General features: G+C 37.8%; 1 protein-coding gene and 1 pseudogene across 3 annotated transcripts; one reads left to right on the plus strand and one right to left on the minus strand.

Moving 5' to 3' along the window:
• Positions 1 to 493: 493 nt before the first annotated feature.
• On the minus strand, positions 494 to 18,827 carry LOC121164300 (cytochrome P450 2C19-like). 3 transcript variants are annotated; one of them, XM_040992420.1, is made up of 9 exons: positions 18,590 to 18,827; positions 11,305 to 11,467; positions 10,958 to 11,107; positions 8,951 to 9,111; positions 7,528 to 7,704; positions 6,136 to 6,271; positions 4,231 to 4,418; positions 1,833 to 1,974; positions 494 to 943 (listed from the first exon to the last, which is right to left on the minus strand). In XM_040992420.1, the coding sequence occupies exons 1-9, from the start codon at positions 18,755 to 18,757 to the stop codon at positions 762 to 764; spliced, it is 1,467 nt and encodes a 488-aa protein (XP_040848354.1). In that variant the 5' UTR covers positions 18,758 to 18,827; the 3' UTR covers positions 494 to 761. The 3 variants fall into 3 exon arrangements, with proteins under 3 accessions (XP_040848354.1, XP_040848353.1, XP_040848355.1); XM_040992419.1 differs by having other exon boundaries at positions 6,136 to 6,277; XM_040992421.1 differs by lacking the exon at positions 7,528 to 7,704 and having other exon boundaries at positions 6,136 to 6,277.
• LOC121164337 lies at positions 12,258 to 15,292 on the plus strand (annotated as a pseudogene).
• Positions 18,828 to 24,038: the final 5,211 nt, after the last annotated feature.

Genomic DNA, 24,038 nt, shown 5'->3' on the forward strand with positions numbered 1-24,038 from the left:
TTATTCTTAATTTAAACATTTTATTTTTAATCCATCTTCATGTCTTTCATTGATAAAAGAACAGTTATATGCATTTTTACGGTAAAATTTGAAGCTGTGATATGCATTTTCATTGTGGCATGATTAAATCATGTTAATTATCTCACACACTTAATTCTTTGCCTTTGAGGAGAACATTAGTGACCAACTGTTTCAGTTCTTTGAAATATGCAAAGCATTATTAGTAGTTATAGCCATCACATTGTAGCATAGATTGTTAGAAAGTTTTCCTACTGTCAAACCAATGGTTTTGTACCTTTTAGTCAGTGTCTGCCATTCCTCATCTACTGTCATCCCTCCCACAACATGTACTAATGGAGTATATTGTGTTCTCTACTTCTACAAATTCAAACTTTGATTCTATATGTAACTGAGAGTATGTAGTTTTTGTCTTTCACAGCTTATTTTGTTTCTTTCTAAAATAAATTTTCAAGTTTGGTTCTGAAATTGGTGATATCATAGTAATAGCTCACGTGAGTAATAAAGTATAGTGTGGACAAATATGTGAGAAGTATGAAGAATACAAAGAATATGTTTATGCTTGAGAAACTCTGGAAATTTTCCTTCAAGAAGTTGGATGGTTAATGCATGTTAAAGAGATAAGAAAATGTGAGGTAGGAAGTTATAGAAGGATCCCTAATAGAGAGAGAAGGAGCTGAAAGATGCCCAGCAGGAGGAGTTGTTGATGACAGCTCAGATGCAGCCAGGCCAACAGCCCTTCTTCAGATGGGAATGAAGCAGAGCTGGTACGGTGGTGGAACAGAAGCAAATCCATTGACAACTGGGGTGATATTGACGTCCTTTGGGTCAACCAGAGGTTTCAGCTTGAAGTTCTGTAAGATGGCGGTGAAGAATAAAAACAGCTCCATGCGGGCCAGGCCCTCTCCCGCACATATCCGTTTTCCTGAAAGCAACAACACAGAGGAGAGATACTCCTTGAATATGATGTTCCTTTTGGCACAGAAAGAATGTACCATTATCATGTGATGGATTATTGAATAAATGAATGATTTCCAAGTGAATATGAAACATAGTTGGAAGGATGGTTGACTTCACAGATGAATGAATGGAAGAAATGTATTATGTACACTTTATATTCTTATTATTAGGTACTCATCACTTAACTAAAGTTACAGAATGTCTGCTCTCTGTGGATCTTCCTTCGACCTTTTTCTGGAAGCACATCCTGATGGAATATGTTCCCTATCTCCTGTTGCTTGTTAGGTATTTCATTGCATGATTTTTGCCTCCATTCATTCCATACCTTTAATGTTATGTCTAGCCATAACCTCTCCTCATCTGTCTCCAACACATCAAGCAGTTTCAATCTGTCTCTTACATTGCTGCTTCTGATCAGGAAGCTGTAGCAATTACTTAGTGTTGCAGAGTATATGTGTAGCTGAGATCATGCAGTTCTGTCTTTCTGTGCTTACTTGTCCCATGACCCTCCATGAGCCCCTCAGACTGTAGATTCTCACTTTTTCTGGTTTCAGTTAACAGTTAGACATAGATTCCTGAATCATTATTCTGTTTCTAGGTGGTGAAGGAGTAGTGGTTGTGATAGAGTGATGCATTGAGAGGCAGAATTCAACCCTTCTTCTACCACTCTCACTGTGGATAGAGCAGAAGTCAGCCTCCAAATGAGGATACATCATGAGCAGGGAAGGTGCCAGAGCACTGAGCTGTTTGTGATCATTTACAGATAGCAGGTTCTCAGGGCCTGGACCAGGCATGTTCCAGATCAAAAGCCTCCATGAAGTGAATCTTAACCTCTGAAATGGAGTTTCTCTTACCTGTTGAGAAAGGCATGAAGTAGTCACTCTTCTTAAAGTTGCCATTCTTGTCCAGGAAGTGGCCAGGGTCGAACCTCTCTGGGTTGGGGAACTCTTTGTCATCATATAGCACTGATGTCAGTGATGTTATTATGGTGGTGCCCTGGAATGAACAGGCACAGGTAAAGAAGCATACTGATGTTAAGGAGCTGGAAGAGATATTGAAGGTTACTTGGTGTAATTTCTTTGGTTTTTGGTTGAGAAATTGCTGATTCAAAGGAAAGAAGTGACCTTCCTATTACATATTCCAAATAATTAAAGATAGATCTTTTAAGGTCAATGCCAATAAATACCAATGATCTTGCTGAGATGACCAAATCATGCATATGAGTTTCTCAACACCTTACTGCATTGGTGCCAAACCTTCTGAGCCTTCCTTACCATCATGCAGGTACTGGCGCCTATTCCCACCCATTGTTTCTTTGAGTTCCTTCATTTTCACACATCTTGTTTACATTGTGAGCCAACATGGAAGACACTGTCATGTTTTGAAATATGTGGAGTTTCTGCTTGTAGGTATTTTTATACTAGAGGTTGAATGATTAGAAATTTTCTCTTCCTGGATGAAAGCATGCAGTTTATCTTTTTTAAAAAAGATAATCTTTAGCCAGTGGTGTCCTTTGTCCCAGTCCTTTTCATTAAATCTTATATCACTGAGTTAAGGTACATGACCTTTTTGCAAAGTTTTCAATACTGTCTTCTCCAGAAAATGACTATAGTAATAAGCTCTCTAAACTTGTAATGGATGGTTCTAATATGAACATACAAGTTTTGAACATACAAGTTCTAAATACACAAGTTTTTATTTTATTAGCAATGTGTATTAACTTCAGGGGAAAATAAAAATCTTAATGAGTGTAATATTTGTTTTAGAAGTTAATTGGAAAGATTCTAAGGGAAGCATGATTTCAAGACTGCACAATTGGTAGAGAATCAAACAGGTTAGTTGATGGTAACAGTCAACTTTCCCAATGTGCTCATATACAATTTTGAATCACAGTAGGACATTTATATGATTGTCACAAACTAGTAGAGGCAGGAACTTTCTTTTGGAAGAATATATAAATCACCAAAAATCATATTTTATTTTCTTACACATGACTTGTATTCATTCAAAGACAACATAGAGCCACACCAATATACCCTAAACTAGAGTGGAAAGATAGGAATATAATAAAAATAGACCAAATAATGAGAGTCTCACCTCATTTTATGAGATCAATGTTACCTTTATATCAGAAACTTAACATGAAAATTTTAATGAAGAAATACTGGAGAGTGGCCTCTAATAAATACAGACACAAATATCCTTTCTATAGTGAGAGGAAAAGATAAAGCTGTGGATATATTTATGATCTGCATATTTAGTGGGCAGAGGGATGCCAAACACATGTGTAAATCAAGGGACTCCATTTGATGAAACTGTACACACATTGATCACAAGACATCATTCAAAGATGGAAGGAAGGAAACATTTCTCATATATCAAAATGAAGAGGAGCAGTTACACTTCATAGCCTGGTATTAAACACACTCAGAGAGACCATGAAACAAACAAGATGCCTACCCCCACATCTTCTGCTCAATACTCTTCAAAACCTTGCTAGGAAAATGTCATAAGGGGAAATTAAGGCCTTGAAATAGAAAATAAGGAATAAAAGAGATATCAACCTGGCTACCAAGATAAAGCATTAAGAAATTTCAGCTACCTATACACACAATTTTTAACACTAAATGATGAGTTTAGCAAATTGTTAAGAACAAGTTATCAAAATAAAATATAATTAGATTCTGTCTGCTAAAAGCCAATAAATAGAAAAAAAACTTTTAAAAGTTTTATCATTGGTAGTACAACAAATATTAATTAGCATAAAAAACATTGTAAAATATGTGTATACAATTGCAATGAAGAAGTCCTTGTAATTTGTAAAGATATACAATGTTCATGTACTAAAATATTGAACATGTTAGGATTTCTGCTATTTCTAAGTTTAGATATAAAATAAGGAGAGAGTCTGGAAATTCAACATCTGACACTAAGATGTATTTGGAAATGTACAGAGCTAATAGCCAAATAAAAAAGGAGAAGAAACTTGGAAGACTTGCATTTCCAGGTAATGTTAATTTATTTCCTTTTCTTTTCTTTCCAAGTAATGCTAATTTATTTAATTTCCTCTTGGGAAAATGGAAATATAACTACATTTTTATTTTGACTACTTTTGTGCTACAGATTGGAGGCCATCAAGCTGCCACATTTGAGATTTGTTCTTCTCTCATGTTAGTGGCATATAATGAACTGATAATGTGAGTGTAGGAACTTTGAGAGTGTGGAGGTGCAGTGTGAGAGAAATCATTTTACCTTGGGGATAAGGTAGTTTCTGAATTTAATATCTTTTGTCACTGCATGGGGCAGGTTAATGGGGATGAGGTCAATGAATCTCTGGATCTCGTGGATGACAGCGTCCGTGTAGGGCATGCGGCTCCTGTCCTGCATGCAGGGGCTCCGGTCTCTGCCAATCACATGCTCAATCTCTCCTTGAACCTTAGCTGATAAAACATAAGAAAGAACAAATAGGAAAGAGAAAACTGGCATAGTTGAAAGAATACTTTAGGGCTGCAATAAGCTTGGGGTTATTCAAAAAGCATTCACATATGCATTACTGTTCCAAATACACTAAAATGTATAAAATAGAGATATGTGGCTCTCACACAAGCTAGGCATGATGGTACATTTGTACATATCAAGGTATTAGCATCTATGGTAGCTAACTAGTATAACAGACATGATGGTGCATTCAAAATATGAACATAGTATTTATCACATACTTAATTCCAGAGACTATTGCAATTGCAGAAAAAGTCAAGAATGTATACCATTACTTATGAAAATGATATAGGATGTTTTGAAGTTAAGATTTACCAGTATATCCCTTATAGATGCTCATCATCTTACCATGGCGTTATGTTTTGACAAAGCTACTCTAAGTTCAAAATGTCATTAGTGTGAAAATGCACTGAATACTCTTATCTCAGACACCATAGCTTAGCCTAGGTTTTCTTAAACATGTTTGAACAATTGCAAAGCCCAAAGCTGATCAAATTCACTTAATGCAAATGCATTTCATAATAGAATGTTGGGTAGTCCATTCAGTTTATTGAAAATGACAGACTGTATGGAGTCAGTTATTTTCTTTTCATCCATGTAGAACAGACTGTAAACTTCAACTTCCTGCCACAATCCAGTTTCACAAGAAAATATCACAGTGTATGTTTTTTGATGTCAAAAGATCAAAATTAAGACTTGAACATAGTTTTGCATTAATGAGTGAATATCATCTCCACTACACAGTGCAACCAAAAAGTGGCCATGTGACCAGGTCTGCCTCTACAGATACATATGCCTTTGCTCAGGTATGTGCTCATTAAGTTTTCAAGGTATCCTCTTCAGTCTTCTACCCAAATACAACTTCTCTGAATCACTCCAGCTGTGCTTTCCGATAGGTATTTCTACGCACTGATTCCAATTCTGTTTATATCCCTTGATCTATCCAGCTGTAGACAGAATCTCATGGTGTTCAGCCATGAGAGAAAAAGATTCACATTTTCACTTCAGAACAAATACACAGAAGCAAATAGATTCCTTTGAATTCTCCCTAAATATTACATGAATATACGTTGCTAAACAATTATACACACATGAATCCTGTTCACTGGCAAAAAAAATTTATAGCCATAGCATGTTATATTTCTGGCACACATTTGACTTATTTTAACCTTTTCTATTAATTTACTCATTACCAACTTACTCATACAAATTTATGTTCTATCCCATTGGTGAGTTCTAAGTTAAATTGCTTGGTACAAATTTTCAAATGGAAAGCCACAGCTATCACTTGGATTTCTGTATTGGTCTTCTGTTTTTCATATCTGTTTTACCTTCTTGCTAGAATCTTCACTGGTTGTTTCCTGGGTGTGCTGCCTAGCACCTTCCTTTAAATTTCCAGTTTATCCCAGGAAGTCTCTTTAGTCTTGGACACACACGTGTTGTCAAGTGGGACTGCTGACACTGTCCTCTTACTATGATTGGTTCGTGTTATGAAGTGTTACCCGATTTTATGGCTTCATTAAATGTGGGCAAATAAAGCTGGCAGCACTTGCTTTTCAATACTGAAATTTTCCAAATAGAAATGAGATGGAGAATGCTAGCAGTGTTCTGATAAACGCATACTCTGAGGTTTCCCCTGCTCATCCTCTGTGCGCATACCTGCGACCTCGGGGTGCTTCAGCAGGAGAAGGAGTCCGTATCTCAGGGTGGTGCTAGTGGTCTCTGTCCCAGCAGAAAACAGATCAGCGGCAGTGATTTTCAGGTTTTCAGGAGTAAATTCAGACTGTGGATTATGCTTTTCCTAGGAATGAATTGATGAAATTATTTAACTAATAATTAATATTGATTCCAGTAATCACAAAATAATTGAGTTTGTATAAAGTGAAGCCATCAATAAAAATTGGAGAAGAAATGGTAGGGAAGACATCTATGTGACATGATGGACTGCAGTGCAGGTGACCTGTTCTTGCTTGCCTAAAAATCCTCATCACCCTCCTCTTTGCAGCTGCCTGTTCAATGGGTTATATTTTGTGTTCATGGTTTACACGCAATTTGTATCACTTCTTTCTTTTCTTCAAACATGCAGATGTGAAGGTGTAGATCAGGTAGACAGCACCTGAGATTAGGATTTAAGGTGAAAGTTGGCATGCAAAGTTTGATGGTAGCAAATGGAAGTAAATGAACCTGTGATGGGGCAGAATTGGTGTACTAAGACCACACTAGCCACCACAAGACTTCTTTTTTGCAAGATAAATAAGCTCATCATTTTAAGCCATTTGTGACTGGATTTTTGGGGATGTAGATAGAGTCTTAATTGATAACTATACATAAAGATAAGTAATTGTTATAAATGGATGTAATAATCTTCTATCAAGAGAGTGTGGTTTACTTCTGGAAAATAATTACTTGGATCAGGCTTTCCCACGCACTGCGGGTGAATCTGGAATTGTTTGAAATGTGAAAGTACAGTTACCTTTGCCTAGAAAGAAAGTTCAAAAACAATCAGAAATTTTTATGCTGAAGTGAACTGCAAACCCGTGGAATAGGGCCACAAACTGCCAATGTGGGATTAAATTGGAGTAAAAGAGCTGGTATACAATGGAAAAGAAAATAAGTTGATTTAGAGTTGAGGAGATTATTGAAACAGAAATGCCAGCAACAAGGATGTAATGTAGGTCTCAATTAGATATAGCAATTTCATGTGATTCATCCCAAGTAGTGGGATTATTCCCATTTGTCCTGTCTGACTTTTGTTGTCTGTGCTTTGCAGCTTGTATCCAAGAAGTCATGTCATCCACTACCGCAATGTCTTGGAGTGTTTTCCTTCATCTTCTTCCAGTAACTTCATATATTCAGGTTCAACACTGAGATCTTTGATCAATTTTGAGTTGACTTTTGTTTGTGCTAAGAAACAGGGATCTGGTACAAATCTATATACACAAAAAGTATTCAAGTGTTCTTGTGTTTCTTGCACCCATGTCAAGTAGATCATCAAATGCATCATAACACGCACAAAGCAATCAACTCTCTGAGCTGCTGTTCATATTTTACCTGTTCCATTTTGATCAGGAAACAATCAATAAAGTCCCGAGGATTGTTCACATCTAGGGATTGTTGGTGTTCTTTTATTTTTTCCAAAATAAAATTGTGGATATAACACATATTTTGAATAAATTTATTATGGCTCCCTGGAAAATAGTCAATGAGAGCTGGAAAAGTATTGCAGATCTAAAAAGCAACAATAAAAATATTTTATCAAATAAAAACATTTACTAATGGTATATAGACTTCATTTCAAGTTCAGGTTGAAAACCTTAGACTCAAATATAAAAATAATACAGTGCCCATCTTGAAATAGATTATTTTACTGTACATTTATAATAAGTCTGAAGCCAAAACATGCACATAGTTGTCTGTTCTTTCTTGCAGCCTCAGATGTACAAAGTTACTTTAGAATAAGGAGAGTTTGGAAATTGCATGAATTATATTAACTGCAATGCTTTTACTGAAAAATGAGAATTCCTGTCACTTTTCTAATATCTGTCAAAGATATTTTCTTTTTTGAAAGAAGACATTATACAAGTTCAGAAAATAAAAGCGATCACATTTCTTTATGGCTCTTGTTTCTGAACCACGTGACCTTGCCTGTTAGCATACAGACTGAGGTGTCAAACTTTCAAATTGGTTCAGAATTTTCTGGTAGCCTATTTGAATTTGAATATTCTCCCTCCTTAATACGGTTTTTTTTTTCTTTTTAAAAAGAAATTATTGGAAAGTCAGAAATACAGAAAGGAGGATAGACAGAGAGGAAGACCTCTGTCTGATGATTCACTCCCCAAGTGGCCGCAACAGCGGGAGCTGAGCTGATTGGATGATAGCTGCCTGGATATTGTTCTGGGTCTCCCCTGTGTGTAGACGGTCCAAGGTCCTGGGCAGTCCTTGACTGCTTTCCCAGACCACAGATAGGAAGCTGGAGGGGAAGTGGGGTTGCCGGGTTACAAATGACAGCCCATGTGGGATGCAAGTTAGTGTAAGGTGAGGACTTTAGCCACTAGGTTACTGCACCAGGTACTCCCTCCTTAATTTCTTAACTCATGGTGTCTATCAAATCTGATAAAGAAGTTTCTAAAGGTCATTGTGGTACAATCCTGGTCATGGATGTCATTCTCCTCTAAATTGTGCATGTTCTTGGGTTCTACAACCCTGCAGTTTTCTAGGCAGCCGATGACTACCTGAAAGTTGGCCCTGAACTTGGTGGAACCCCCTCTGGTCAAGGAGCCAGTGGGCTTGAACATCAGCTTATCTGACCATTGATTTCCTGGTGTGCAAAATCAAGGCCTCAGCTCTGTTTCCCACATTCCACTGATGACATTGAGCTCTATGTGGGACTGAGGTCTCATTTCATAGCGTGATCTCTAGCATGATCAGTAAGTAGAATCGATATTTTCTTATGAAAAAAGGATCTTGGGCTCACCTGGATCCATGGGGAGCTCAGAATATTGATGGCCTCATGCAAAAGCTTCAAAAAGTAAATGAATTTTTGGTCTGAATATTCAAAACGTTTCTGAAAAATAACGGAGCAGATCACATTGCAGGGAGCACAGCCCAGGATAAAGGCAGGATCACAGGGAGAGGCTGAAAAAATAACAGAGTTTAAAAATAACATTAGACTATACGTAGGAAAGCTTTCATCTTTGAGACAGCAGGAAAGGATAATTTTGCACATATTATTATTTACCTAAAAATTCACTTATAGAAAAACCACCGTTCATAAAATTGTCAGGTCTTTTCCCTTCCCTTCCCTTCCCTTCCCTTCCCTTCCCTTCCCTTCCCTTCCCTTCCCTTCCCTTCCCTTCCCTTCCCTTCCCTTCCCTTCCCTTCCCTTCCCCTCTTCTTTCCTCTTCCCTCTCTGTTCCTTTCTTCCCTTTCCCTCCCCCTCTCCTTTGCCCTCTCTTCTCCTCTACTATCTTTTCCTTTCATTTTCTTTTAACATTTGTAATAGTATACTTTCAATTTACTGTATTATCAGAGTAATGAACCACTAATCACAATGTTCAATAATTAAAACTTTTTAAAAAATAATATTTTAAATAAAGATGTTTTACATTTTGGGCAGAAATTCAAAACACTTAAGAAAGTAATTTTTATGAAGTGAAGTTGTGATGCAGTGGGTTAAATCCCTCCTCTCAATGCTGGCACCATCATCCACTGTCTCCCAAACGCAGTGAGAATCTGACATGAAGAGGAGCAGCTGAACTGGAGGTGACACTGATACACAATGTGGATATCACAACTTGCAGAACAATATGATGTACTACAATGTTTGTATTTCTAACAAACAGTTACGTCTTTAAAGAAACAAACAAAAAATAAAGGAGCAATGAGTAACAGCAAGCCTGCTGGATACCTTTCTTTTAGGATAGTGTGCAGTAAGCATTACAGAATTCTAAGATTTAAAAAAAAAAGATCTGCTTTAGTTAAGGAGATGAAGGGTAATTTGTGAAGCTAGGGGATTATTTGTGTGTGCATCATTCACAAATAGCTATTGATTTCAGTCTTTCATCCATTCAGAAATGGATGCTTCCGAACAGTGCAATTAGGATCTAAGCTTAAACTCCAGAATCATGGGACATACCTTCCACAAGCCAATAAAGGCAACAGAGGTGTACTACCTGAAAATTCTAACAAAGTCAATAGGATAAAAACCAGCGAAGGAAACTGAGAACAGAGCCAATTAGCAGGATAGAGATTAATAAATCACATCAAAATAAATTGAAAGGTAATACACATTTTACAACTCACTATTTGTGTAACTAGAGATTTTTGCTGTAGCCCACAGAACCTCTATGGCTGAACTGATTATTAAATAGTGAGCTATTATAATAGCTCTATTGATAGCTTTAGTGTGTGGTATATTTGCAGGAAACTGATATTGAATGAGAATTTGCAATGTAATAAAACCGTATGTTAGCATTTTTACTGTTTGAAAGTGGAGTCTCCAGCCCTTGATGAAAACCCTCAGGCAGGTCTGAGGTTAGACATGGTAAGTCAAAGTGCATGTCGCTTGGTTCAACTTTATAAGAATGTATAGAGGGGTTGTTCCTATTGTGAACCCTGGCAAAATTTCCACATTTAATGCTTTCAAATAGTATGGTAACCATAATGTCACCAAATAAATGTTTCTTTTTAACTCTTTAAGAACATAAACTCAAAAATCATCAATTGTATGATAATAGTGATTTGCAAACAGAAATAGACTTGTACAGAATAGGCCATAATGGCCTTTCACTCCCACAGCATATGCACAATTATGCCTCTCTTCAAACAGCATGCGTACATGGACACTTGGCTGATGTGCTCTCTTTTCTCCACCTTGAACTGAAAGTCAAGTCTCAGAAAGACCTGGACCACCCTGTAAGTGTCCAAAGGCATCATAGGGCAGTGTGGGAGGGTCAACATGGCAAGGTAAAGGGTCTCCCACCGTTGGTTTTCCTCAGCTCCTCCACAAGGCAGCGGGCCTCCTCTTGAACTCGGTCCTCTATGCTCCTCTTCCCCATCCCGAAATTCCGCAGAGTCATGAGTGAGAAGCGCCGGATCTCCTTCCATGTCTTCCCATTACTCAATACGATTCCTGCCAGTGGGAGAGCAGTGAGTAAGACAGTACCAGGCTAGGAGGAGGAAAGATGACAGGGAGCTGTCACATGCATGTCACAGGCTCTCTCACAGAGCTCCTCAGGTCTCTGCTTTCCATCCTCCCCTCTTCGTTACCAACTGCTGGTTGACCAGGTACACACTTGAACACACACACACACAAATGTATTCACTCACCAAGCCTTTTGTTGGTTCTTTCAGGCACTGGGAAACTACCTCTCCCAGCAAACTCCTCTCCAAGATCAACCAGGGCCTCCTTCACTGCTTCATATCCATGCAATATCACAGTGGGCTTTGTGCCAAAATACAGTGTGAACACGGGGCCATAGGCTTTGGACAACTGAAAAAGGAAAAGGAAATATTACGCAAAATAAGACATTATTTGGTCTACTAGAGTTCATCACTCAGATTCTAAAATCCTAAATATTTTATTCCATCAGGTAAAGTTTCAGATATTTCTGAATTGTATTTATACATGTGATGGTGATTACTTTTTCATTGTATCAGTATGCTTTTCCTTTTTATTTTATTCTTATTTTCCCTTTTATGGTTTGAAGACGTAAGGCTTCCTCCCTCTTCCCCACCATCCTCTTCTCTCCCTCACCCATTGTCCCTTGTGTTTTGCAGAAAAATAGTCTAACAGGTGTATTCTTGACTCCAACTTGCTGTTCTTTACATGTGTGATGACACTGTTGGTATAGGCAATGTTAGAAAGTTTAATATTTTGTTGTGGTATATTTATAAGTCTTATTATAGGAGCCTTCTGTCTATTTTATTTGATCATTGGTTCTCTGGTCTACATTACATCCTTCGTTTGTGAGAACACAAGTGTGTGTTTGTTTACCTTTATTTTCTGTTTTGTATTTTGTGTGGATGTTGTCTTATATAAGAGCAAATATATGATACATAGGATATTTGTCCTTTTAGGATTGGCTTATTTCACTGAGCATAATGTTCTCCAATTAGTACTATTACGTTTTAAATGGTTAAACGTTCATTCTTTTTCATAGCTGAGTAGTATTCCATTAAATAGATACATCACAGTGTTTGTTTTTTTTTTTTTAATCTGGTCTTCCCTCTTTGGGCATCTATGTTGCTTCCATGATTTTGTGATTATTGATTGTACTGCAATGAACACGGGGTACAGGTTGCTTTCTCATGTGTATGTATCAACTCTTTTGGATAAATTTTCAGGAGTGAGATTGCTGCCTCATATGGTATGTGTATTTTTAGTTGCCTGAGTAGTCTCCATACTGACTTCCATAGTGGCTGCACCATTAGTCTCCCCCAGTAGTGGGATAGGGTACCTTTTCCCCCACATACTGAGATGGTGATTATATAGCTGCTGATGATGTATGACCTACAATGTGGCATGAAAAATCACAGGCAATTTGAGCAAACATTGTAATTAATCCTCACCTCAGCTCAGTTCTCAGATTTATATATCATGTTTACAAATAATGGAAATGTAGTCAGACAATTGCAAAAAAAAAAGTAGCATTTCTGCATTTATGCACCAGATTCAAATTTATTATCTTTGATGCTTGAGCAGCTTAAGTTCCGGTTGCCACCCAGGCATGTGACAATGTGCAAATGATTGCTTCAGGATTACTAACACAGTTCATCCCAGGGAGATTTTGATCTGGTAGCCCAAAGAAAAATGCCAGGAATAAACATATAGTTAAAAATCAACCCAGGTGATTCTAATGATTACCCCACTTCGAGAACATATGGGGTAACCAACTCAGGAAGACACCAAGCGCTTCAGAGGCAATGTCAGACCTGGGACATCTCATGGAAGCATAAGCTCTCTGTGTGTATTTGCAGTAGACAGGAGGTAGCAGTTTGAAGAGTCCAGTAGGATACTGTCAGCATTCACTGGAGTCTGAATGGTTAAAATTTTACATATTTACCCTGGTCCTCAGTACTTAGCTGTTACATTTTACTGAGAAAAAAAATTTTGAGTCATGATTGACAAAATCACATACATTGAGCCATATAATGTGATTTTGGGGATGAATGTACACATTTCAGAATGATTGTCACATCAAGCTAATTAGCAAGTATGTCCTGTCACACAGCTATATTTTTGTGTGTTTGAAGAACACTTGAGATCAAGTCCTTGGATAAGTTCAAGTGTTTAGTACATTATCATTTATTGAGCTTTGCATTGCACATTTGATCTTCAACTAGCTACTTCTTACTCATCAAAAGCTAAATAAAATTATATTTTGTATATATACATAATTGCTGTATGCATTCATCCATTGATGAATTCTTCATTGGTTTTAAAATATTGACAACATATAAACAATCTAACAATGAAAAAAGAAATGCAGTTATTTTTATGAGATTTCACACCCAAGATATACGTACCTTGTAGTGGAGATACTGCATTCAATGGTGTTTTTATTATTATTATTTTTTCAGAAAAGCTCTAGCAATTACTTTGTTTATGAATAGTTTGAAAGATTTCATTTGGTGTGCTGAAGTCTTGGTGTATTGACTTTAAGCTGTCATCTGTCCTGCAAGCCTCTGATATGTGTCCATGCTCTGGCTCCTGCACGCCAGGAAATGGCTCAAGTGCTTGGGCACCTGCATCCCGCGTGGGAATCCCTGGCTTCGCAGATCTGGGCATTGTGGCTATTTGGAGAGTAACCAGTTAGTGGAAAATCTGTCTTTGTCACTCCCTCTTACTTTCTGTCTTTCAAATAAACATGTACATTTTTCAGAGAGTTCCCTTTCCTCCAAACCCTGCTAGCAATTCTTTCTTTATGGTGATAGTGACCACATGAGGCATGAGGTGATACGTCATTTTTCTTTAGATATTAATTTCCCTGATGCTAGATGTGGTGTGTATATTTTCTTATTCTTCTTAGCCATTTTTATACCTTCTTTAAAAAAAAGTGACATTCTAATTATCTGCACATTTTAATTGGCTCATTTGATTTTCGCTATAGAGTTAAGTTGTTGAATCTGAACTTTGTATGTATATTTGATTTTCTCCTGTTCCCTCTTCTTGGGTCATAGCCAGAAAGTCTTTGCTTATGCCAACGACTTGCAGCATTTTACCTATGATTTTCTCTAGGAATTTGATGGATTCACACATTAAGTTTAGATCTTTGATCTATTGTGAATTGATTTTTTTTTGTACAGGATGTAAGACAATTGTTTATTATGTGCAAATATAATTTCTCCAACACCATTTGTTGATGAATGTTCTTTTTCAAGCGAGTTATTTTTAGCTTACTTGTCAGAGATTGATTGTAGATGTGTTGATTCATCTTTTGGATTTATTCCTCCTCTGCCCACCAGGCCAAGAAGTCTGGTGTGAGGATAATTGATGATAGTGACTCTGAGTCAAATTGGATTTGGAAAATCAGTAGTATAATTCAAAAGCGTTAACAGACGGTGACCTAAAAGCTACGTTAAGCAGTTTTCAAAATGTTTTTAAACTTTAAGGAGGAAATGGAAATGGGGATTTAAAGCACTGAAACAGATTAACTTCAGATGAGATCAGGCGCGTACAGGGTGGTATGGCCGTAGACAAGATTAACTTCAAGTTGACAAACTTTCCAGAAATGATGAATAGATATTAAGCAGCTATTGATCTATATTTGGAATATAATCACAAGTAATTATTTTGAAAAAATCTGTCAATTTTATTTAATTATATCTCAACTTTTAAACAGATTTACTGCAAGAATTCTATGAAACAACACTGGAAATTGAAAGATGCTAAGAATGGCAGACTGTGGTTTAAGACAAACACAAAGCTAAAAAAAATTGTATTTAGACTGAGGGGAATATGGAAAGCTTCAAAAATTTCATGACAGTTACATCAATCCTGCCCAACCGATGATGGAGATGACCTGAAATATATGCTTTGAAACTTCAGATGTACGTAGCACACAAAAAATAACAAAAATCTCAAAGAACTATGTGAGCAGTCACTTCACGTTAAGTCTGTCATCCCTCATCCACTGCTCAAGGAAGTCCTCAGAGAATGTAGTGGTAAAATGCACTGGAAGAAGGTGAATTTGAAAAGGCATGCATTTATTTTTTTGAAGCCGTTAAGAATTTTGATGAATCAGGAAGTCCAAGAAGAATCACTTGCTTAAAATATTTGGTCTTAGTGAACATTAGTGACCAAAGGAAGAACTAACAGGCATATACTTTTTTTGTTTGTTTTTTCTATTGTTATTATGTAAAAAGTGAGTAGCAGTGAAAAAAAAGACTGTTATAATTGAAGAGTGACAACCAAGAATTTTTGATCATCAAATCAGATTTTATAAACAGTAGAAGGAACATGGACTTACAACAAAGCATGTTTATTCTGTTTTGTCAAAAATTTATGAAACTATGTGACGTATACTGATACTAAAACTGTAAAATCCTTAGATTAAGAAAAGCAATCTGCTATTGTCTTTAACAGATTAAAGCAGTATTAAATACAGGGAAATGTTGGAAATTGTAGAAAAGTGAAAAAAAAAAGACAAAATGACTATCTATGGAAGGGAATAAAAAAAGTTTATTATAAAAGAATCTTTGGGATCTCTATTATGTTCTTTTGGTCTATGTATGTATTCTGTGCCAGTACCAAACTGTTTTGATTAAAACAGCCCTATGTTGTGTCATCCGTTCTGGTGCTGTAATGGCTCTGGCTTTACCTTTATTGGTTCAGATTGCTTTAGTTAATCAGTCTTTTGCATATGAATATACATTTTAATGTTTTTCTTAGACTATAAAGAATTATAAATTGCTTTGGGCAATATATTTGACAGTAACAATTTGATGATATTATTTCTACCATTCCATGAACATGGAAGATTTTTCCATTTTTATAGAGAGCTTCCACATTCTATTAAATTTATTCCAGGGTAATTAGATTTTTTACAGCTATTGGGAATAGGACTTATAAATTCTTTCTCTGAGCATTTTTTTTTGTGGAAGAATGTTACTTATTTTTAAGTCTGACTTATTTATTTGAATATCAGAGTCACGGAGACAGGCAGAGACAGAAACATGGAACAATTCACTCGCCAGAGGCTGAACAGTCAGGGAGGGCGCTATCAGAGCCAGAGCTAACACTTGCTTGGGGCTACCTCACGAATGGCAGCAGCCCAAACACTTGGGCTAAACTTGCTGCTCTTCGCAGGCCATCAGCATTTCGCTCTTTCAGAACTGGAGCAACTGGGATGTGAATCAGTGGCAACAGGGGATGCAAATATTGCAGTTGGCAGCTTTATCTGTTATTCTACACTGTCAGCCCCTGGATTTGCTAGTCCTTTGCTCAGCATTAGTGTATCTATGATCCTCAAAGATCTTGTTTCATAGTTCTCTCTCTCTCTCTTTTTTTGCATCTTTGATTAGTTCTGATTTTACCATATGCTGGCCTTTTAGAATGGATTTGGGAGAGTTTTTTTTCTCTTTCAACTTTTTGAATAATTTAAGAATTGAAGTTAATTACTTCTTAAAAATTGGTGAAATTCATCAGTGAAGTCATCTGGTTTGGGTTGCGTGTTTTTGTTTGTTTGCTTGCTTGTTTCAGGAGGCTCTTGTTTCCTGAATCAAACTCAAAATTTGTTATTGTTCTATTCAGGTTTTGTCATAATTATTCTTTGTACTTCTGTGGTAGGATTTGCAACATATTTTTCATGTCTGATCTTACAAATTCATGTCTTTCCCCATTTTTTTTTGTGGTTTGTTGGGCACATAATTTACCAAGTTTTTAAAAAGATTTTTTTAGTTATTTATTTATTTATTACTGTTTTTTTGGAAAGATTTATTTATTTATTTACTGAAAAGTCAGATGTAGAGAGAGGAAGAGAGACAGAGAGGAAGATCTTCCCTCCTTTGATTCACTTCCTAAGCTGCCACAATGGCTGGAGCTGTGTTGATCCAAAGCCAGGAGCCAGGAGCCTCTTCCATGTCTACCACGCGGGTGCAGGTTCCAAAGTCTTTGGGCTGTCCTCAACTGCTTTCCTAGGCCACAAGCAGGGAGTTGGATGCGAAGTGGGGCCGCCGGGATTAGAACTGGCACCCAGATGAGACCCTGGCGAGTGCAAGTCGAGGACTTTAGCTGCTAGGCTACCATGCTGGGCCCGATTGACCAAGTTTTTTAAAACAGCTTTTTGCTTCATTGATCTTTTTTGCAGTTTTCCTTGTTTTCTACTTTGATCATTATTTTCTAATTTTCATTATTTTTTCTCTTTTATTAATTTGGGTTTTATTCTAGTCTTTTTAGATCCTTGAGATCAGTATTAGGTCATTTATTTGATAATCTTGGAAAAAAATGTTTTAATTGTTGGCACTTGTTTCTACAAACTCTCCACTGAGCAGAGCTTTTGCTATGGCTCAGAAGTCTGGAATGTTATGTTTTCATTTTCCTTCATTTTAGGTAATTGTTTTTATTTACCACTTGATTTCTTCTTTGACACCCTGTTCATCTAGAAGCACGTTGTCCAGTCTCCACCTGCTTTGTATACATTTCACCTTTTCCTTTATTGAAACACAACTGATATTTTTAAGCGGATTTTATATTCAGCCACTTGGCATAATTCAATTCTTACTTTAAACAATTTTCTGGTAGATTTTTAGTGTTTTCTCGTTGTAAGGTACTGTCCTCTGCCAATAGAGACTATGTCATATGTTTCCCAATTAGGATGTCCTTCAGGATTTTCCATTGTCTAATGTCTTTGCCTTGGGTCTAGTATGAAGTTGATTTGAACTAGCAAGACTGGGCACTCTTGTGTTTGTACTTAGAGGAAAATCTTTCAAGTATTCAGCCCTAAGCATGATGTTAGACCTGTCATATGCAGACTTACTATGTCGAGGCGCGTGATTTCTGTGCCTAATCTACTGGGAATGGTTTTCGTGTAAAAAGGAATAATTATCTGAGATATCTTCTCTGTACCTGTTGAAATAATCACATAACTTTTGTTGTCCAGTCTACTAGCATTTGACCTTTCTGGATGTGTGATTTGAATCATTTTAGATTCCCTGGGTGATCTTGGTCAATGATCTTTCAAAGGAATAGAAGTGAGAATAAATTATTTCGGCAAAAATAAAACTCTTCTTCCTGCGACTTTGAATAACTTACCAATGTTTTTTGATGCACTGTGCTGTTGTAGGTCCTTAAGTGAAGTCCTAGGTTCTCCTGCAGCTATTGTCATTCCTGTATTGCTGTTTATGGATTGATCTCATGAAATTAGTTACATTACTATTTTTATCCTACCAAATGATAACTTAAATATTTCTCCTTTTTCAAAATGTATTATCTTGAAGCACTACTTGTAACAATGCTTGAAAAAAATAGTGAAATGGGACCATCAAAATCATAGGAGTTATTTCCTACACAACAATAGCTCATATATTTGTTCCAAGAATATATTTAATTTCAAAGTCAATACATATTTACTTACCCTTTGCAAGCCACCAGAGGAACGTAATGGTTACTTACTTTGGTCAAGGACTTGCTTATGTCCTTCAAATCCATCTGCAGGATGTTTCCAACAATTGGAAGAGGCATAGGGCCAGGAGGGAGCTTCTGCCTGGTAGTGTTCCATCTCCAGAGTGAAAAGAGAAGCAGGCAGGAGACACTGAGCACCAGGGCCACAGCTGGGTCCATTGGAGCTGTTCCCCTGAGACAGTGGGGAGCTGAAGATCGAGGCTTTTAAAATCCTCCCTGCTAGCTCAGTGTGTATGTGTGTATGTGTGTGTGTGTGTGTGATTGACATACTACGTGATTAATCAATCTGGTAGGTCAACTCTAATCTTTTCTGAGTGGACTTTGTTCATTGAGAAAGATAATAACTTTTTTGGTAAGACTGGTTCCTCAGGTAGACCTAACCTTGTATTTTTCCTCAATTATTTTTGTGAAAGCACATAGGAACCACTAATAAAAATTGAAAGATGCTTTCAGTGTATAGCAGGATTAAAAACCAATGATGTCAAATATTCTTAACATTCTGAGTTCTTAGGTGGATAAATAGAAACTTTTGTTGAAAGTTGGTGTGTTTCATGACTTGTAATTGGCTAATGTCTGCATTAAATATGAGGTGAGGAAGTGAGCATTTGGTGGAGTGGCTAAGGTGTGGTTTTGACTCCTCACATCCCATATAGTAATGGTTGGCATGATTCATTCTGCTTCCGGTTCTGACCCAGCAGCTTCCTAACGTGCGCCTGGGAGGCAGTAGGTGGTCTCTCAAATCCTTGTGTTCCTGCCGTCCACATGGGAGACCCAAATTGAAGTGGATGCTATTGGCGTGGCCTCGCTCCGCTAGGGAATTGCAGGCACTTAGGAGACTGAGCTAGAGCATGAAGACCTCTTTCTTCCTATGACATCTCTCTACTTTTCCAATAAGATTAAAAAAAGAAAGTACTTTGATACTTTGCCCTTCCAAATGTCAATATTTGCAGCATTTGTATATGAATTACTAATATCATAGTCACGTGTAAATAAAATAGCTACCCTAACTCATAAACTTTTTTCTAACTCTTACAATTTTAAACTTTTAAATGAACACATGACACTGCATATTTCTATAATGTGTAACGTAACCTTTCAAGTATGCCTTGCTTTTGGAGTTGTTAAATGTAGCAAATTAACAAATTTAAGAGCAAGAGAGAAATGGAGGAGGAAGGAGATCTTCCCTCTGTTGTTCACACCTCAAATAACCCCAAAATCAAGAATTGGGTCAGGTGAAAACCAGGAGCCTAGTAGCAATTTAGATCTCCCACACAGCCCAATATTAACTAATATGTACCAGGAGGAAAAAAAAATCTGCTTTTACCCATCAGTTTCATTCACAGTCAACATTTTGTTAATAATTACAGCATTAGTTTACTGAAATGGAGGTCAGAAAAGTTTGATTGTAAAACCATTGTACTTACATAACCCTATGTTATGTTGAACTCTTTTGTCAGGTTAAGGAAAAGCAATAATTTGCCTTTCTTGATATTTTTTTTTATTTTTACTGGAAAGGCAGATATACAGAGAGGAGAATAGACAGAGAAGAAGATCTTCTGTCCGATGATAGGTTCTGCACCGATCCGGAGCCAGGATCCAGGAACTTCCTCCAGGTCTCCACATGGGTGTAGGGTCCCAAGGCTTTGGGCCGTCCTCGACTGCTTTCCCAGGCCACAAACAGGGAGCTGGATGGGAAGTGGAGCTGCTGGGATTAGAACTGGCACCCATATGGGATCCTGGCACGTTCAAGGCAATGACTTTAGCCACTAGGCCACTGTGCCAGACGCTGTTTTTGTTTTTCAAGAGTGTAAAATCAAAAATTGCTGGAGACCGTCTCTGGCCGATTTGAGAGCTTGCAAAGGATGTGTGGATCTGTGAGAAGACAGGAAGAGTCGTTGACAAACTCCAAAAAGTTATTTTTCTATTTATACAGAAATCATCCCAAGCTTTTGCACAACATCCAATTGTTTCATTTTTACTTCATGGTTAAGAGAATACAAAAGCAATCTTGTTTTTTTTTTTAAGATTTATTTTATTTTTATTGGAAAGGCAGATATACAGAGAGGAGAGACAGAGAAGAAGATGTTCTTTCCGATGATTCACTCCCCAAGTGAGCGCAACGGCTGATGCTATGCCGATCCAAAGCCAGGATCCAGGAACTTCTTCTGGGTCTCCCACACGGGTGCAGGGTCCCAAAGCTTTGGGCTGTCCTCGACTACTTTCCCAGGCCACAAGCAGGGAACTGGATGGGAAGTGGAGCTGCTGGGATTAGAACCTGCGCCCATATGGGATCCCGGGCATGCAAGGCGAGGACCTTAACCACTGCGCCATCGCGCCGGGCCCTACAAAAGCAATCTTTAAAAAACATTATTATTATTTTATTTCAAACAAAATGTTTTCAGCAAATCATTACTCACTCAAACCTGGTCACCTGGTTGAAGCCCCAGCTCCACAGTTGGCAGCACATGTGGCTACGTAGTGACAAATGATTTACTTATATCCAAAATCAATTTTCACTAAACCTAAACTAATCATTGCTTAAAATATCAAGAATGCAGAATTAAGAAGAAAGCTCAAAAATGAAAGGAATTTATAAAGGCACATATCATAGATTCTTTATTAAATCTTATAATCCTTTTTATACTAATAACCATCACCTCCACCTAGTACTGATTTAATTGTTTTTTGTTCTTTTGTTAAAGGACAGTGAAAGAGATCAGGGCAGCTCAGCCTTTCTACAAACAGAGGGCCTTTACAAAAACTTCTTTTTCTCTTTTCAAACTATTTTCTTTCCCTATATATGACTGCCAATATAAGGTAGAAGCCTCAAACCATTTTCGTCTACGGCCTCACAGCATTTGTCTCCCTTTAGAAGATGCCACATATACTTTTTGCTTTCCGTGGTGAGAAACCAAAGTGCGTCATTTCATGTGTTGTAACAGTTTGAGGCTGCACGGTAAACAAACTGTATCTTCATGTTTGCCATCTTTTCCAAGATATTGTCAAGCCAATTCTTATGGAGAACATCACACATCTTAGAGTAAGTTCCAGGTCAAAAGTGGGCACACAATAAGATATTTGGGAACAATACAGGCTACTGTATGCTTTTAGCTGTGTCTCCTTGTCTTAAGTAGTTGAAGACCCTTTTACCAAAACAGCTTCTGCTTTTAAACCAGTTACAAAATCATCTTACATTTGCAGAAAAACAACACCTTCAGGAGAATTCCATGAAATATCAGAGGGAGGAAGAAGAAAGAAGCAGAGAACTCCAACTATTAGGGAGCAAGTGACTAAGGAAAGCAAGTAAAGTCACTTTATCCCAATAGCAAGAGTATGGTCATTTTCTGCAGGGGGCCAAGCAGTTGGGTCAGATGGCATGGGGTTGTTATGAGCATGGCTCCTTGGCTAGGTAGGTCACAAGGAATTTCTGGCTGCATGGCAAGGCCCGGCAGAATGTCTCTAATCACCTCACTGCTGCTTCACCACATTGTATGGACCCTCGACCACCTCTGAAGTCTGTTGCTGTTTGAGGTCTCTTGTGCCAGAGATATCTTTACTCAATTTGGGCAGCCTGTCGAAATGTATGCATCCATATCATTAAGGTTTGTACCTTTAAGTGCACTGTATATTCTGCAATAACAGTAAAGGTGTTGCTAAGGCACCCACTGAGTTCTACAGCTCTGAGACTAAAGCTGCTGGAGACTGAGTTCACTCAAAGGAACTGCAAGGATCTCAAATTAATTCAACTGTTCCAGGTCCTGGCCCACCAGTCTTAATCCTAAACATAAACTGCTCAGGGAAGATGGGACTTGGGTAAGGTCTTGCAGGTCTCCATTTGTAACTGTTTTCCTGTGGGCTTGGGCAGAGTACACTTCTTGACCTACAGTTTTGGAAACCGTGATATTAATGCTATTTTCCTCAGAATAACTCATCTAACAGCACATGGAGATTACTTTGTCTGCATTGCATTGTTCCAGGTCCTCTTCTTTCAGTAAACAGTCCTCAGCATGACCTGTCTTTATTCCGTTGTTCTTGGGCAAGGTTCACTTAGTACTGAGCCTGGGACTTTGGTGCCAGAAACCCTGGTGCCATCTCTACCCACACAGCTGGACCTGGTAAACATCTCACTCAGATCACACATTCTCAGGGTGACAGTTATCACTTGTGGCTGCCTGACAGGATTAGAGTTCAGTCATTCTGTATCCCATAGCAGCAGGTACCAAGCTGCTGCCACTAGAAACTTTGGTGTAGCTGACACTCAACCCTGAGCCTTTTGAAGCCCATGTCCACTTGAAACTCATGCTTCTTTTTTTTTTAAGATTTATTTATTCATTGGAAAGCCAGATATACAGAGAGGAGAAGAGACAGAGAGGAAGATTTTCCGTCCGATGATTCACTCCCCAAGTGAGCACAACGGCCGATGCTATGCCAATCCGAAGCCAGGATCCAGGAACTTCTCCTGGGTATCCCACACGGGTGCAGGGTCCCAAAGCTTTGGGCTGTCCTCAACTGCTTTCCCAGGCCACAAGCAGGGAGTTGCATGGGAAGTGGAGCTGCTGGGATTAGAACCTGCGCCCATATGGGATCCTGGCATGTTCAAGGTGAGGACTTTAGCCGCTAGGCCATGCTGCTGGGCCCCTCATACTTCTTTTGTCATGAACTGCTACAGATCAGGCAACTCAGAGATGTTGGTGACATTAATTGCAACTGAATAAATCACTCAGAGATTAACTTAAGGATCATCTATGGCTCAGGCAAAACAGCTACCCAAATGACACTCTACATTGCATGTAGACCAAAATGTCCCAACGAAATGTGCTCCAAAAAGAACAGGGGACTGTTACACTATATCCACTGGTGAATGTAGGGACACAGGAAAGAAGAAGAAAAAAGGAGACACGAGACTGCTGATTTAGATTGAACTGGATGTAGATTTGAAGGAAATACATGACACATATGTAAATTAATTCTAGCAATAGATATTGTACTATACCCCCAAAGCCTCCTGGTTCCTGGCTATGGATTAGCTCATCTCCAGGTTTGAGGTCATTTGGGGTGAAAACAACAGATGTTAGATCTTTCTCTATCTTTTCTTCTCTCTGTGAATCTGCCTTTTAAAACAAATGAACTTTTAAACATGAATGAAATTTTAAACAAAATCCCCAAAATGACCCTAAGAAATTTGGTGAGATGCACGATCATACAGATAGTTTAAAGAAATGAAAATGTGCAATGCATGATAGGAATTAGAAATCCAACAAATTGAGTCATTAAAAAAACTAATCAAAACATTTAAGAAGAAATTTCTGATGTTTACCACAACTGTCTAACATAATCCTATATGATAATAAGAATGAAAAAGAAATTAAGAAATCCTGTGAGACATATGAGATGCCATTAAGTGAATGAACATCAGTGTTATAGGGCCATCTGAAGGAGA

This window comes from Ochotona curzoniae, unplaced genomic scaffold, assembly GCF_017591425.1.
Source record: "Ochotona curzoniae isolate NIBS_2020 unplaced genomic scaffold, NIBS_Ocur_1.0 contig_66, whole genome shotgun sequence".
NCBI classification, from domain to species: domain Eukaryota; kingdom Metazoa; phylum Chordata; class Mammalia; order Lagomorpha; family Ochotonidae; genus Ochotona; species Ochotona curzoniae.

Bases quoted from the DNA above. Each gene is read 5' to 3' on its own strand.
- LOC121164300 (XM_040992419.1), bottom strand. From the start codon at position 18,757: ATGGACCCAGCTGTGGCCCTGGTGCTCAGTGTCTCCTGCCTGCTTCTC. The intron at 6,278-7,527 runs GTAAAATATGAA...ATTCATTCCTAG, and splicing joins TCCTGATCAAAATGGAACAG to GAAAAGCATAATCCACAGTC. The intron at 1,975-4,230 runs GTAAAATGATTT...TGTTCATTCCAG, and splicing joins GAAACTACCTTATCCCCAAG to GGCACCACCATAATAACATC.